The 13,425-nt window shown below is 46.4% G+C and overlaps 1 protein-coding gene and 1 pseudogene across 4 annotated transcripts in view; one reads left to right on the top strand and one right to left on the bottom strand.

Moving 5' to 3' along the window:
• Positions 1-451: 451 nt before the first annotated feature.
• Positions 452-10,428, bottom strand: LOC147822186 (programmed cell death protein 5 pseudogene; annotated as a pseudogene).
• Positions 10,429-11,875: 1,447 nt separating this feature from the next.
• The window catches only part of Slc9a8 (solute carrier family 9 member A8), a 63,540-nt gene continuing 61,990 nt past the window's right edge, over positions 11,876-13,425 (top strand). For all 4 annotated transcript variants that reach the window (XM_087197726.1, XM_021238931.2, XM_004858073.4 and 1 more), the window contains exon 1: positions 11,876-11,987. In XM_087197726.1, the coding sequence (XP_087053852.1) occupies positions 11,974-11,987 (14 nt within the window). In that variant the 5' untranslated portion in view covers positions 11,876-11,973. The remainder of the gene's footprint in view (positions 11,988-13,425) is intronic.

Below are 13,425 nucleotides of genomic sequence, written 5' to 3'. Positions count from 1 at the left end.
ATATATATGTATATATATATATATATATACCTGCCTTAAAGTTTGTTCCTTGACAGGAGGAGGTGAGAGAAGCAGAGGACAAAGCCTCTGGCCCTGTGCACCAGTGGCGCTCAGACTAGGAAGATGCCAGCCTGAAACGCTTGTCTAAATGCAGGAAGCCATGGCCATGGCACGCTGATGTTTTTGTCTTGTCACGGCCTCACCTTCCTGTTCTGTGCTGCATCAAGCCCTACCAATTCTTTCCCTGCCACCTCCCAGGTCACCTTTGTATCCTAAGATCTGGCGACAGATGGAAACGCCAGCTTCCAGGCTGGCTTGGGCTCACCTTTCCTCCTTCCCTTATAAAAATATTTTTTTCATATTTCAAATCATACATCATTGGCATAAAAGTGAATAAAAATACAATTTAGCAAAAGAAAGACAAAAGGATATGATCCACAATTCAGAGTTACTCATTTTCAAGATATAAATATAAATTATTCCTGTCCCTTTACATTTATTTGTGATTTTTTTGTGATACTAAAACAACTTTATTTTGCATAACAAGTTTATTTTTTAAAGGCATATAGACAAAATAAACATTTAAACAGATTTTAACTTCTGTCCTAGAATTGTTCCTTTAAGTGTCAGTCTCTAAGCATTTTTAGCTCAGTAATCATCTTCATCAGAGTCCATTACTTTTCTTCTGTTGAACTTAATGGTTTTCTTTTCTGTTTGTTGGCTTCCTTTTTTGAGGACTTCGATTAAACCTTGTTCTGAGACCTTCCCACTTAGCTGTCCATACTTTGCCATCTGTATAAGGTAATGCTCTACTGTTCGTTTTCTCAGGCTTTACAAGTGCTAAGTTACTTAACCCGGCCAGGGCTGATTGATGCAGAACTTGCGTTAAGACACTGTTTCTCATTTCTGCCTCCCTGTGCTTGGCTTCCTGCTGTGCTGCATCAATAGGATCCCCGTGTTTCGCCTGAAGCTCAGCCAGCCTCTGCTTCCTCAGCACCTTCAGCTCCTCGTCCGCCATGGCGCGACCGTCGCGGGGTAGCAGCAGTAGCCACTGTCTGGCCTGCTCTGAATGATCTCACGTAGCCCTCATGGTGCGGGTCACCACATTTATTTGTTTTTGATACTGGGGATTGAACCCAGAATCTTCACACTAAGCTGTATCTCCAGCCCTGTTTATTTTTATTTTGAGACAAGATCTTGCTAAGGCACTAAATGGCTAAGGCTGGGCAAATAAACTTGAAATCCTCCTGCCTCAGCCTCCCAGAGTGCTGAGATTACAGGTGCACAGCACCACGCTAGACTGTTTTTATTTTATTTATTTTGTGGTACGGGGGATTGAACCCAGGGCCTTGCACATACTATGCAAAAGCTCTATCACTGAACTACATCCCTAGCCCATTTTTTATTTTACTTTGAGACAGATGTCTTACTAAATTTCCCACACTGGCCTTATTGAGATTCTCCTGCCTCAGCCTCTGGAGCAGCTGGGATTACAGGAGTGTGCCACCATGCCTGGTTCCTTTCTTTTCTTTTTTTGGTACTGGGGATTGAACTCAGGTCCTTGTGCTTTTGAGGCAGGCGGCGGAACCACTGAGCTAAAACCCTGGCCTGCCCAGTTCCTTTCTTAATTTTTTGGTTTTTGCTTTTATTTGGATTGAGGTAACACATGCACATAATTTGAAGTCAAATTTTCTAAGGATAGAAAATAATTTCCAAGAACAGAATTTCCCTCTTCAGTCTCTCCTTCCCATTGTCCTTCCCCTAAAACAATCACTCTAAGCTGATTTTATTTTGAAATTAACTCCTGTCATTAAATAATATTCCTGTATTACCCCCCTGCTTCTGTACTGAGGGTTGAACCCAGGGCCTTCACATTGAGCTACACCCCAGCTCTGTTTTTATTTTTTGATTTTGAGTCAGGGTCTTGATAAATTGCCCAGACTGGGCTCAAACTTGCAGTCCTCCTGCCTCAGCCTCCTAGATTCCTGGGATTACAGCTATGTGCTGCTGTGCCCAGCCACTTCTTTTTTTTTGTTGCAGGAATTATATTTTTATTAATATCAATATAAAGGGATACTCCTTTTTCAGATAGGAACATTTATAGATAATCTGAAGGTTATCAAGAATTAAACTTTTATTTTACTATATTGAAGACATAGTCTTAAGAATTTTAGTACATACTACCTGGAAAAATTTTTTTTTTTTGGTACCGGGGATCGAACTCGGGTCCTTGCGCTTGCGCAGCAGGTGGTGAAACCACTCAGCTAAATCCCCGGCAGGAAAATTTTCTAATAAGAACGTAGTATTTTTTAAAAGCTTAGAATCAGGCAAAATATCATGCAAGATTCATAAAGAATCTATAACTTGCTACGTAAATCCAGTAATTTACTACTTTTTAAAAGATCAAATATTTAATTTTAACAAGATTAATTACACATGCAAATGAGATAGTTGACCTATATGAGATCCGTTTCGGTAATGTAGGATGAAAATCCAGAAGTTTTTTTTTCCAGCCACTTTTGTTCTTTGGTACCGGGATAAAACTCAGGTCCTTGTGCTTTCGAGGCATGCTTTGGAACCACTGAGCTAAATCAATGGCCCCCCAAAAATTATCTTTGATGAGGTCCATTTTTATTATTTGCCTTACTGCAACTCAGTGAATGGATTCACTTCTGAGCTCCCTGGTTAACTATGATGACCTTGGTTTTGTGTACAGCTTTTGATTATTTTGTTCCCCTCTGTCCCAACTTGGCCTCATTTTCTCAGTATTTTTTGTCAGTTCCACTCCACTCTGCCAAGCGGTCCAGACCTCCTCAAGTTCTTCCACCGCATCTGACAACCTACCCATTCACTTCCTAGGGTCTCAGACCTGTACTGCTCGCCCCTCGCTACCAGGCAGGGAGGGATCCAACCTCCTGCTGTCTGCCTGCTGGCTCACGTGCCCCATTCTTCCCTGCTTTGGCCCCTGCTTTTCGTGGGGCACAGGTTCCAGCTCCTGTAGGGATGGCATGTGGGAAGTAGAAAACTTGAGACTTTCCATATCCAAAACTGTTTTTATTTTAGTGAGATCATCAATAATGGGCTGAGGATTTAGCTCAGTGGCACTGTGCCTGCCTGGCAAGCACAGAGTCCTGAGTTCGATTCCCAGTACTCCTCCCCCCCCAAAAAAATCCTGAATAATGAACAGTGATTTATTCGGGTGTAGAGCTCTAGGTTGGGAATCATTTTCCTTTGAAATTTTGAAGGTGCAACATCATCACCTTCTTGCTTCTGCATTTCGATTGAGGACAAAGTTATTCCAATGCTTTGAATGTAACCTACGTTCTTCCCTCTTCTAAATTTTCCCCCACTTTGGTGTTTTGAGACAGGCTCTTGCTATAAGTCTAGGCTGATGTAGAACTTACTCTGTAGCCCAGCCTGGCCTCTGACTCAGTTCTTCCTCCTGCAGCCTTCCAAGGGTTAGGATCACAGGCGTTCACCTCCCGAGGGCTAAGACCACAGGGGTTCGCCACCACTCCCGGCTCTTCTGGAACTTTAAAGGATCTTTGTTCTCAACATGTTAAAGTTTCACAGTGATGTTCCTTGGCAGCATCTGGAAGTCTGGGACTCAAAAGGACTTTTAGTCCATCTGTTTTACATCCTCTTCTCCACAGATCTCCACTCATTTCGATTTTACTTTCAAAAGCACCTGGTGCACCAATTCCTGAGCTTTTTGGAGTTTTGAAGAGAAAATCAGGTTGGCCTAGTCCTTCCCCAATACAGGTTAAAGATTCAGTTTTCCTGATTTGCCCAGTTGTTTACCATCTGTTCGCTATTCTCCAAAATGTTCTTACTATTTATTGTCTCCTCTCCTATTCTCCAGCCCTTGGGGGTTTTATGCCTTTAAAAAAAAAATTCCTGTATTGTCTACTTAGTGGTGCTTAGGGGATAACAAAAGTAAAATCACAGGTTTGTTTTGCCACCTTTTCCCCAAAGTCTCACAGGCTGATCTTAAAACGGCACTTCCAGCATCCACTGAAATCCTACTCATTCCCCGCTGGGCCTGCCTGACCTCCGCATTCCTCACTGGAAGGCCACACAGCAAGCAAAGCACGGGACTTTCATTTAACAGGAGCCTCCCCAGTGGTGGTTCCCAGTGTGATTACCCTCAGAAATGCTTTTTTTTTGAGACAGGGTCTCACTGTGCAGCCCAGGCTGGCCTCAAACTGACGGCAATCCTCCTGCCTCAGCCTCTCAGGTGCTAGGATTACAAGCTGCACCACCAAGCTATCCCAGCATTTGGGAGGCTGAGGGAGGAAGATCACTGTGAGTTCAAGGCCAGCGTAGACTACACAGTGAGACTCTGTCTCAAAACAAAACAAAACAACCCAAAAAAATTCTCAAGGGGGAATATTGTAGTTTGCTTTGCCCAGATGGAGGAATGGAGACTGAAGACAGGGAAGAGGAAGAAGACCATACAGCACATTGTCAAGGAGGTCACACAGTGGGTAGCCGGAGCTTGATCTCACTGGAGAACTCCAAGAAATGGTTTCCAGGCTCATAGACATTGGGAACTTCGCCCATCCGGAGCACCTGTAGCACTCATGCCACAGCAGGCTGTTTCTATCATTGAGAGCGCCAAAAGGTTTGCCATCACTGGAGTGGGGCACTGAGCCTGCGACTCCCACGGGTCCTCAGTTGAGGAGCACTGCTAGCTTGTGCTGTGCTGACAGGAAGTCCTGTCTTAGTCGTTTCTGTTGCTATAACTGAACACCCGAGAATGGATAATTGATAGAGAAGAAATATATTTCTCACAATTTTGGAGGCCTAGACTGAGAGCCCAGCACAAGGCAGGGGCCTTCTTCACTGGCAGAAGGGCAAAGAAAGGGTGAGAGAGGCCAAGGGGGTCAAACTGGTCCTTTTCTAAGGGACCCACTCCTACATTAGCAAAGGTACTCCTCAATAATGGCATTAATCCTTTAATTACCTCTTAAAGGTCCCACTTCTTAATACTTCTGCATTGGGGATTAAATTTTCAACACATGCTTTTACTGAGACTCATTCAAAACTATAGAAATCAGGGCTGGGCACGTGGACAGAGCGCTTGCCTTAAATGTGTATGGGCCTGAGTTCCACCCCCAGCACTGCAAAATAAAAAATAAAATTGTCAGGTAAAAGAGCTGAAAACATGGGCCAGGAATTTAGCCCAGTGGTTCCACCACCTGCCTTGCAAGCTCAAGGTCCTGAGTTCGATCCCCAGTACCAAAAAAAAAAAAAAAAAGCTGAAAACCAAGACCAGACCAATACCACAACAAGCCTTTATTAAGGAAAAGGAACGATCTGATGGGCTACCTCCTGAACAAAGAGTGCAGCAATGTGGCAGGGGCTGGAACGCCTTTATAGAGGTTGGGTGCGGATTGGGAGGTATGACAGTGAGGGATTGGAGGGTCTACAAGGCATGTCACCAAGGGATCGGAGGAACTTGTGACATCACTAGTTGCCAGGAAGGGAGCGAGTATCAGGTTACTCTTTTGTCGGGAAGAGGGGCATGTTGGGAAGAAGAAGGTTGTCTTTTGGCAGGAGAAGCCATTTTGAGGGCTAGCTTTAGGCAAGAAACACTGTATCATGGGAAGAAGAAAACCAGTTTGGGTGGGAAAGGAAGCCATCTTGGGGTTGGGTTTTAGGTGGGGACGCAGTGGGTTGTAGGAAGAAGGAGAGCTTGTGGTGGGAAATGGGGCATTATGGGAAGGAGAAGGTGGCCATTATATGTAGCAGCTATTTTAAGGAGAAAGAAATCTATCAAAAATCATAACAATACTTAGGCAGAGAGTCACAGGTACTTGCAAAAGAACCAGGACCAAGAGTTTGCTATGGGTGGGGGTGTGGAAAGATGGGTAGAAATTCAGATTCCCAGGCCTGCACTTGAGATCCAGTAGGTCTGTTATCTGTATTTTTTTTAATCTGTTTTTTCTTTCTTTTTTTTTTTTTGTACTGGGGATTGAACTCGGGTCCTTGTGCTTGCACTGCAGGTGGCGAAACCACTGAGCTAAATCCCCGGCCCCTAATCTGTACTTTTTTTAAAAAATAAATTCTCAGCTGTATTCATTGCACTTGACTCCGCTGAATTGTACAGCCCAACTTTTTCATTTTTGTCTAGTAATTCTAGCGTCTTTTACCTGCTAAGCAGACAGGGCCAGATGAAAAATCATGAGTTCATAAGCACTAAAAAATTGTATGGGCTGGGAATACAGCTCAGTGGTAGAGCATTTGCCTGGCACATGCGAGGCCCTGGGACTGTTCCCAGCACCACAAAAGAAAAGAAATTATGCCCATTCTCCCCCCTGTGTAAATGAATGTGAACCGAGGATAAATGATAGAAGTGAATGAATGGATGCCCCACGTGGATCTCATTTTTTCCTATGGTGCAGTGGGTGAGAAGTGGCCTATGTGCTAATCGCTGGTCCCTATGAATTGTGTTGTTACAAGGCAAGGGGAACTGGAGGTTGTAGAGGGAAGCAGAGCTACTAACCAACTGACCTCAGGATGGGGGAATCGCTTTGACTGTCTGGGTCCGTGTAATCTCAAAGGTCCCGATAAAGGAAGGAGGAGGCAGGAGAGTCAGAGTCAGAGAGATGGGAAGGAAGCTAAGGCCAGAATGATGAGGTCCTGGCCTTGAAGACATACAATGGGCCACAAACCATGGAATTTGGCTAACTAGAAGATGGAAAAGGTTGGAAAATGAATTATCTCCTAGACCCTTTAGCAGGAATGCAGCCTTGCTGATACCTTGATTTTAGCCCCTTGATGATTCTAACCAATAAAAACATGAGATAATAAATCTGTGTTACTTTAAAACAATTCTATGCCATAAATACACACACACACACACACACACACACGCACACGCACACACACAAGCATGCACGCACGAGCGCACACACTTGGAATTGAACCCAGACCCTTGAGTATGCTAGGCAAGAGCCCGCCCTACACCCCAAGCCCAATTTTCTTTTTTAATAAACTATCAACGTTCTTTTTGTTGGTGTCCCTGTTTTGTTGTCTTTTTCTAAGCTCTAGGAAAAGAGTGATGAACAAGACTTCATTTCCACACCTTTAAAACTGGGCTAAGAGAGCCGGGGATTTAGCTCAGTGGTTCTGGCGCCTGCCTCCCAAGAGCAAGGTCCTGAGTTCGATCCCCAGTACCAAAAAAAAAAAAAAAAAACTGGACTAATAAGAATACTTACCTTGGGCCAGGGATTTAGCTCAGTGGTTCTGATGCTTGCCTTGCAGGCACAAGGTCCCAAGTTTGATCCCCAGTACCAAAAAAAAAAGAATACTTACCTCTAGAGTTTTTATAAGGATTAAATAAATGAGCAGAACACACTTGGAAAAATGCCTGGTATAAAATAAATGTTCAAGAGTTAGAAGCAACCAGGTGTGGCGGGACACACATGAAATCCTAACACCCTGGGAGGCTGAGGCAGGAGGATCATTGAGTTTGAGCCTAGCCTGGGCAGCCAGACCCTGTCTCAAAAATAAATAAATAAATAAATAAAAAGGGCTGGGGATGTAGCTCAAAGAGAAGGCCCTGGATCCAATTCACAATACTGGGGTGGGGGTGGGGGTGAGATAAAAGGTGGAAGAAAGGAAGAAGAGAGACCAGATCTTTGCTTTTGGGAAGCTTACATCCTAGGATGCGAAATGGAAAAATAAAGTCAGGAAGGAACGGGAGAACGAAGGAAAGGAGGGAAGGAAAAAAGCAGGAAAAAAATCTGATATCAACAAGTACCTCAGAGACACTTTTTTTTTTTTTTGGTACCGGGGATTGAACTCAGGTCCTTGCGCTTGCAAGGCAGGCGATGGAACCACTGGGCTAACTCTCCGGCCCCAACAATTTCTTGTGTTTAAGACTAGTTTAGATGGCAGCAGCTGAGGGTCAAACCCAGCCTCCTGCCTACTTTCCTGTGGTCCACCTGCTAAGAATGACTTCACATTTTTAAATGGTTGAAAAAAAATTCAACCAGGAATAGTATTTCACACCAGGTGAAAATGACAAATTTCAGCATCCATAAAGTTTTATTGGAACACAGCCATGCCTGTCTGCATCTCCCACAGCTGCTTTCACACTGGAGCCGAGTTGGCACCACATGGTCACAAGCCCCACAAAGCCCACAGAATTTATGTCAGTTCTTTAGAGCAAAAGTTCGCTGAACCACCCTGGTCTTCACTGAGTGGCCAGGGAGGGCCTCCAGGAACAGGTGACATTTAAATGGAGGGGATGTGAAGCTGAAACAAGGAGGAAGAGTGGGCAGATGGGCAGAACAGCTCAGGCAGAGAGAACAAAGGCAGGAGTGGTCTCTAATCCTCTAACAGCCCTCTGAGGAGAAGTGCTGTTAAAAATGTGCTGGGGCACTGGGGCTCTGTGGCCTCCCTGGCTTGGGAGCAGCAATGCCTGGCGCTGAAGCTGACTGTGCCCTGTGTCAGTGACTTGTCCACTGGGCACGGCACTGCAGCCCAGGAACTGTGTGTCTGGTGGTTTTATTTACCTTCCTGAGGCAATGACCCAGGATTTTAGATTCATTCACAGGAAGAGGTATGAAGTGCAGGTGCTGTGCAGCTTCAGGGTTGGCAGCAGGCCCAGAGGAAGCCAAGGCCAGGGTCGCACCATCGGCACAGTGCCCTGACTGGGCCGTGACTGCAGGTGCTGTGGAGGGGGCAGTGGGTCAGAGAGTGGCGAGAGGGGCCGCCCTCGGCATCTTCCAGCCAGGTGTTTTTGTTCTTACATTTTGTATTTTTGCTGTACTGAGATGTGGGGACTGAGTCAGGGGCCTCCATCATGCCAGTAAAAGTTCTACTGAGCTCTGTCGCCAGCCCTCCCTGAGGTTTTGTATGGCTGGAAAAGGAGTAACAGCCTCAAAACTCAGTTTAATTGCCAGAGAGCTCCCAACTCTCCATCCTGTGTGGCCTAGTTCCCTTCCCCGCGGGCTCTGTGCTAAATGATGGAAGCGGGCTATTTGGCCCATTTTAGAGCCAGGAAAACAGATAGTTCCAACCCACTGGGCCACTGGTTAAAGTCAGACTCTGCTCCTGAACTCCAAGCTTCACCATTTGCTAGCTGTGTGACTGCAAGATGGGTTGGCTCCCCTGTGCTTCCATTTGGCGATTATGATTGTATCTGCTGCAAAATTATGTTAGGAATTAAGGAAACAATAGCTCAGCATCACACCTGCAGGCCGGCCTTGGTCAATCCTGGAGGAGCGTAACCACAGTCACTCAGTTAGTTTTGACAACAGTCTTAAGAGGTCAAGAACTCAGTTTCAGTCCAACAGGTCTCTTCTCAGGCCAGTTCCTCAGGGCCAAAACCCTGACTTCATCCTCTTTTATCTGTCACAGTCCATCAGCAAACCCCGCCCTTAGCCAGAGTCCAGCCATCCTAGCACCGGCATGCATCACCTTCATCCAAACCACCATCTGCCTGCATGTAGATTATCTCAAGGCCTCCTGGGTAGTTTTAGGGCTTTTGTCCTAGAATCCCACCCCCTACCCCACTTAACTCTCCCCAAGCAACCAAGATCATGTTCTTTCCCAGAATGATACCCTTCTGTGGCTTTCTGACACACCTAGAATGAACTAAATCACTTATTTTTCAATGGGTGAGTGTCTACTCTGTGCCTGGTACTGTTTTAGGCACTGAAGATAAAACAGAAAACAAAACAGACAAAAATTCCTCTATTCATAAAGGTTCCACCCTCACTGAGGGAGATAAGCGACAAATATGTGAGTAAAACAAACGGTATCTTAGGAGACCTGTGGAAAAATAGTTAAGGTGTGAGGGGTTGGATTTTATACAGAGTGGTCAGGGAAGGCCTAATGCACAAGGGAAGGGTTAAAAGCTGGCAAGTGTGAGAGGAGAGTCCAAGGGGGTACCTTGGAGCCTTCTAGACAAGGGGCGTGGTAAGTGCAAAGGCACAAGTGTTCTTGGTGTTGGGAGCACGCGGAGGAAGCCACTGGGACAACAGTAAAAAGCCTGATGTTGAGTGCGCTGTCACTGAGGCAAAATACCAGAGAGAAACAACTCAAAGGATATTTTGGCTCATAGTGAGAGAGACAGAGACAGACAGAAGGAGACAGGAACCAGGACAAGATATGGTCCCCAAGGTCATGCCCCATGACCCACTCACTCCTACTAGGCCTCACCTCCTGGGTTTCCATCACTTCCCAGGTACACCATTCAAATTATGAATCTATCAATGAGTTAATCCACTTATGAAGTTACAGCCCTCCTGATCCAATCCCCCTCCAAAAACCCTATTTCTGAACACATGAGCCCTCTGGGGGACATCTTAGATCCAAACTATGAGTGTTAGTGTGTGTGTGTGTACAGCTTCATGGGGTCAAGGGGGCAGGGCTGATTCCTATAGGTTGTGCAAGATTTTATTTTTTTTGATTGGAAGCCATTACAGGTTTTGAGCACAGGTATGACTAGAATTTTAAGGGATCACTTTGGCCCATGTGTGGAAGACCAAAAAGAGCCACATCAGAGTCAGACCATTCAGAGAGCTGCTGTGATTATGCAGATGAGATACAGTAGCCTGGACATGAAGGAAGAGGCAGGGGTCAAAGCCAAAGGCCTTAGGACAAGGTATCAGCCTTCCTGATGGGGTCCCACCTACCCTCAAAACCTCACCTTGTACCTTCCTGTAGCCCTAATCCCATAAAGCACTGCTGTATGAAGAGCAGAGGTCAATTAACAATTTGTTGATGCCAAGTGATGGGCACACCTGTAATCCCAGCACTCTGAGAGGTTGAGGCAGAAGGATCAAAAATTCGAGCCCAGCCTAGGCAATCTAGCAACTCAGGATGACCCTTCCTCAAAATAAAAAATTAAAAAAGGGTTGGGGATGTAGCTTAGTGCTAGGCATGGGTTCAATTCCTCCAGAACCCCCCACCCCCACCCCAGACAAGCACTTGTTGAATCAGACAGAACCTGAGGACGTAGCTCAGGCCTTGGGTTCAATCCCCAGCATTGCAAATAAAAACGTTTTGTTGAATCAATGAACATATGAATGAATGATCTGTTCCTTCATCTTCAGCACCTGTTTATTTTGAATCTTGCTATGTATTTAGCCCAGGCTGGCCTTGAACTCTCAGTGATCTTCCTGCTTCAGTCTTCCCAGTGCTGGGATTACAGGTATGTACTACCACACCCGGCCCTCCGCACCTATTTTGTTTGTTTTTAAAGTACCGAGGGTCAAACTCAGGACCTTGCGCTTGAGGCGCCACTGAGCTACATACCCGGCCCAGTTTTGGTTTTTTGAGGCAGGTTCTCAATATGTGGTTCGGACTGGCCTTGAACTCACTATGTAGCCCAGGCTGGCCTCACAGGGATCCTCCTGTCTCGCCTCCCGAGTGCTTGGATCACAGGCATGCGCCACCACGCCCGGCCTTCAGCACCTATTTTAAATGCCATATAGTCATAAATGATTACAGATGGAATGCTGAACAATCATTCAAGTCCACGTGGTTATTCCTCTCAACAGGTGAGGAAAACTGAGGCTAGGATTGCAAAGTGCACCGCCGGGATCCCTAGAACAGTCGAGACTTCAAATTGAGCCCATCCCCTTCCCTCCATTTAGCAGAGGAAATTCCAGAGCACTGGGTGGAGGGTACTATCCCTCAGGGTGAGTCACAGGGACCTCACAGGAGTTCACCCGAAATCGCACTCGGCCAGCGACGGAGAAGACCGGACCCTCTTGCGAGGAGGCTTACTCTGCACGGCGCCCAGAAAGTCCCACAGCTGTCCTCCCACGCACCTCCTCCTACCCTTGGGCCATTGAGACGACAGGACAGAGGGTCGTCCCGTCGTGGCCGAGGCCCCGCCTTCACTCGCCGGCCCGCTCGCGCCTCCAGCGGAAGCCGGAAGCGACGTGGGCCGTGCTATCCCTAGGGCTCAGAACTCGGTGGTCTTGGAGGCGTCGCAGGATTGGGGAGAAGATGGCGGAAGAGGAGTGAGTGGGTTTTTCCGGGCTGCGGAGGCGGCAGGGCTGGGCCCCCTGCGGGTGACGGCTAGTCTCTGGCTTTGGAAGGCGGAGCTCCTTGTGGCAGTTGGCTCGCAGTCTGTGCCGGCGCCTGCGAGAAGGGCGGGATGGGTCTGGGCGTACTTGGGCCCTACAGCCTCTTTTAGGCTGGGGATCTGGCACTCAGCGCAGGCCTTGAGATCACTTTTGCCGAAACCGCTAGCCGTATTTCACTTTCCCAGGTTCCAATTAGCTGAAGATTACTAAACGCTCTGCCTCCTCCAGGAAGTCCTCCCCATCCCCCACAACACCTCCTACTCAGCCAGTCCCCTGTGTAATGATTAGTTGTCGCGTCTGTGTAATCCACTAAATTTCATTCATTCATTAACCTGTCTACGTAATTGGAGGCCCTGCCTGGGCACCTAGTAGCAAAGGAGACAGATCAGGAGCTGCCTTCAAGGACCTTCCGCTGTAGTGGGAGAAGAGCATAAATAGACAAGCAAAATGGTTTCAAGTTCTGTTAAGCACGACGAAGGAAATGCTGTAGAGTGGTGTGAGGTTAGGGGAATCTGTGTAAGAAGCAACGTTTGAGTTGAATGAACAGAAGGAGGGATAGGAAGGGGGTGATATTACGTCCAAAGGGCCCGAATCAAGAAATGATTTAGTACTTTGGAGTGAAGGAAAAGCAGAATGGTTGGAGTGTAGACACCAGGGGGGCTAGTTGTATATGGTGAGGTGTGGGGAGGGTCTGTTTTCTCCAGACCACCGTTAGTCCATCCCCATACCTGGAGATGGTTACCATCCCCCCTTGTCACATAGATGTCCTGTCTGGAGTGTGTGAAGATTTAACAGGAACTCCTCGATTAATACTGGTCTCCACCACCTGGCATGTTTCAGATGCCTCTGGTCAAATGGGTGGCAAGTCATTTAGTTGACTTATTTATTGATCCCTCTCCTAGACACTAAACTAGGCCTCAGCAGCACAAAACAGACGTGGTATTGCTCAGTGATTTGAGTTTGAAAGCTTGATTCTGCCATTGACTGAGATGTTGGCCAAGTTACAGAACCTTAAGAAGTGTTGTATTACCTATTTCCTGGAATGAGCTGGGCTGAATAAATAACAATTTTCATAATTACTATGATCATTATATCAGTTTGCACTAGTTCACAGCCACAACACAATGGAAGAAGAGTGTGGGCACATAGCTGTGGGGTGGGGAAATTGGGGTGGAGTGGGGTATTACAGAACCGGTAACCTGAGCCTTAGGAAATCTGAGAAGCATTTTGTAAGATGGGGTAGAACATTCTGGCCAGATCAACAACTAGGCAAGTTCAAGTGGCTTTTTCAACTTGCAAAAATAATCCGAGGAAAAGAACGTAAAGTGGGGAAATAAAGTGTTGGGCCTCGGGATGTGATGAGATTCCAGTC

The sequence above is a fragment of the Heterocephalus glaber genome, unplaced genomic scaffold (assembly GCF_053883595.1).
Source record: "Heterocephalus glaber isolate CG9 unplaced genomic scaffold, H.glaber_assembly_v1.0 deba00001673, whole genome shotgun sequence".
Taxonomy (NCBI): domain Eukaryota; kingdom Metazoa; phylum Chordata; class Mammalia; order Rodentia; family Bathyergidae; genus Heterocephalus; species Heterocephalus glaber.
Note: the sequence above shows the minus strand (reverse complement) of the source record. Positions and strands in the feature narration are given on the sequence as shown.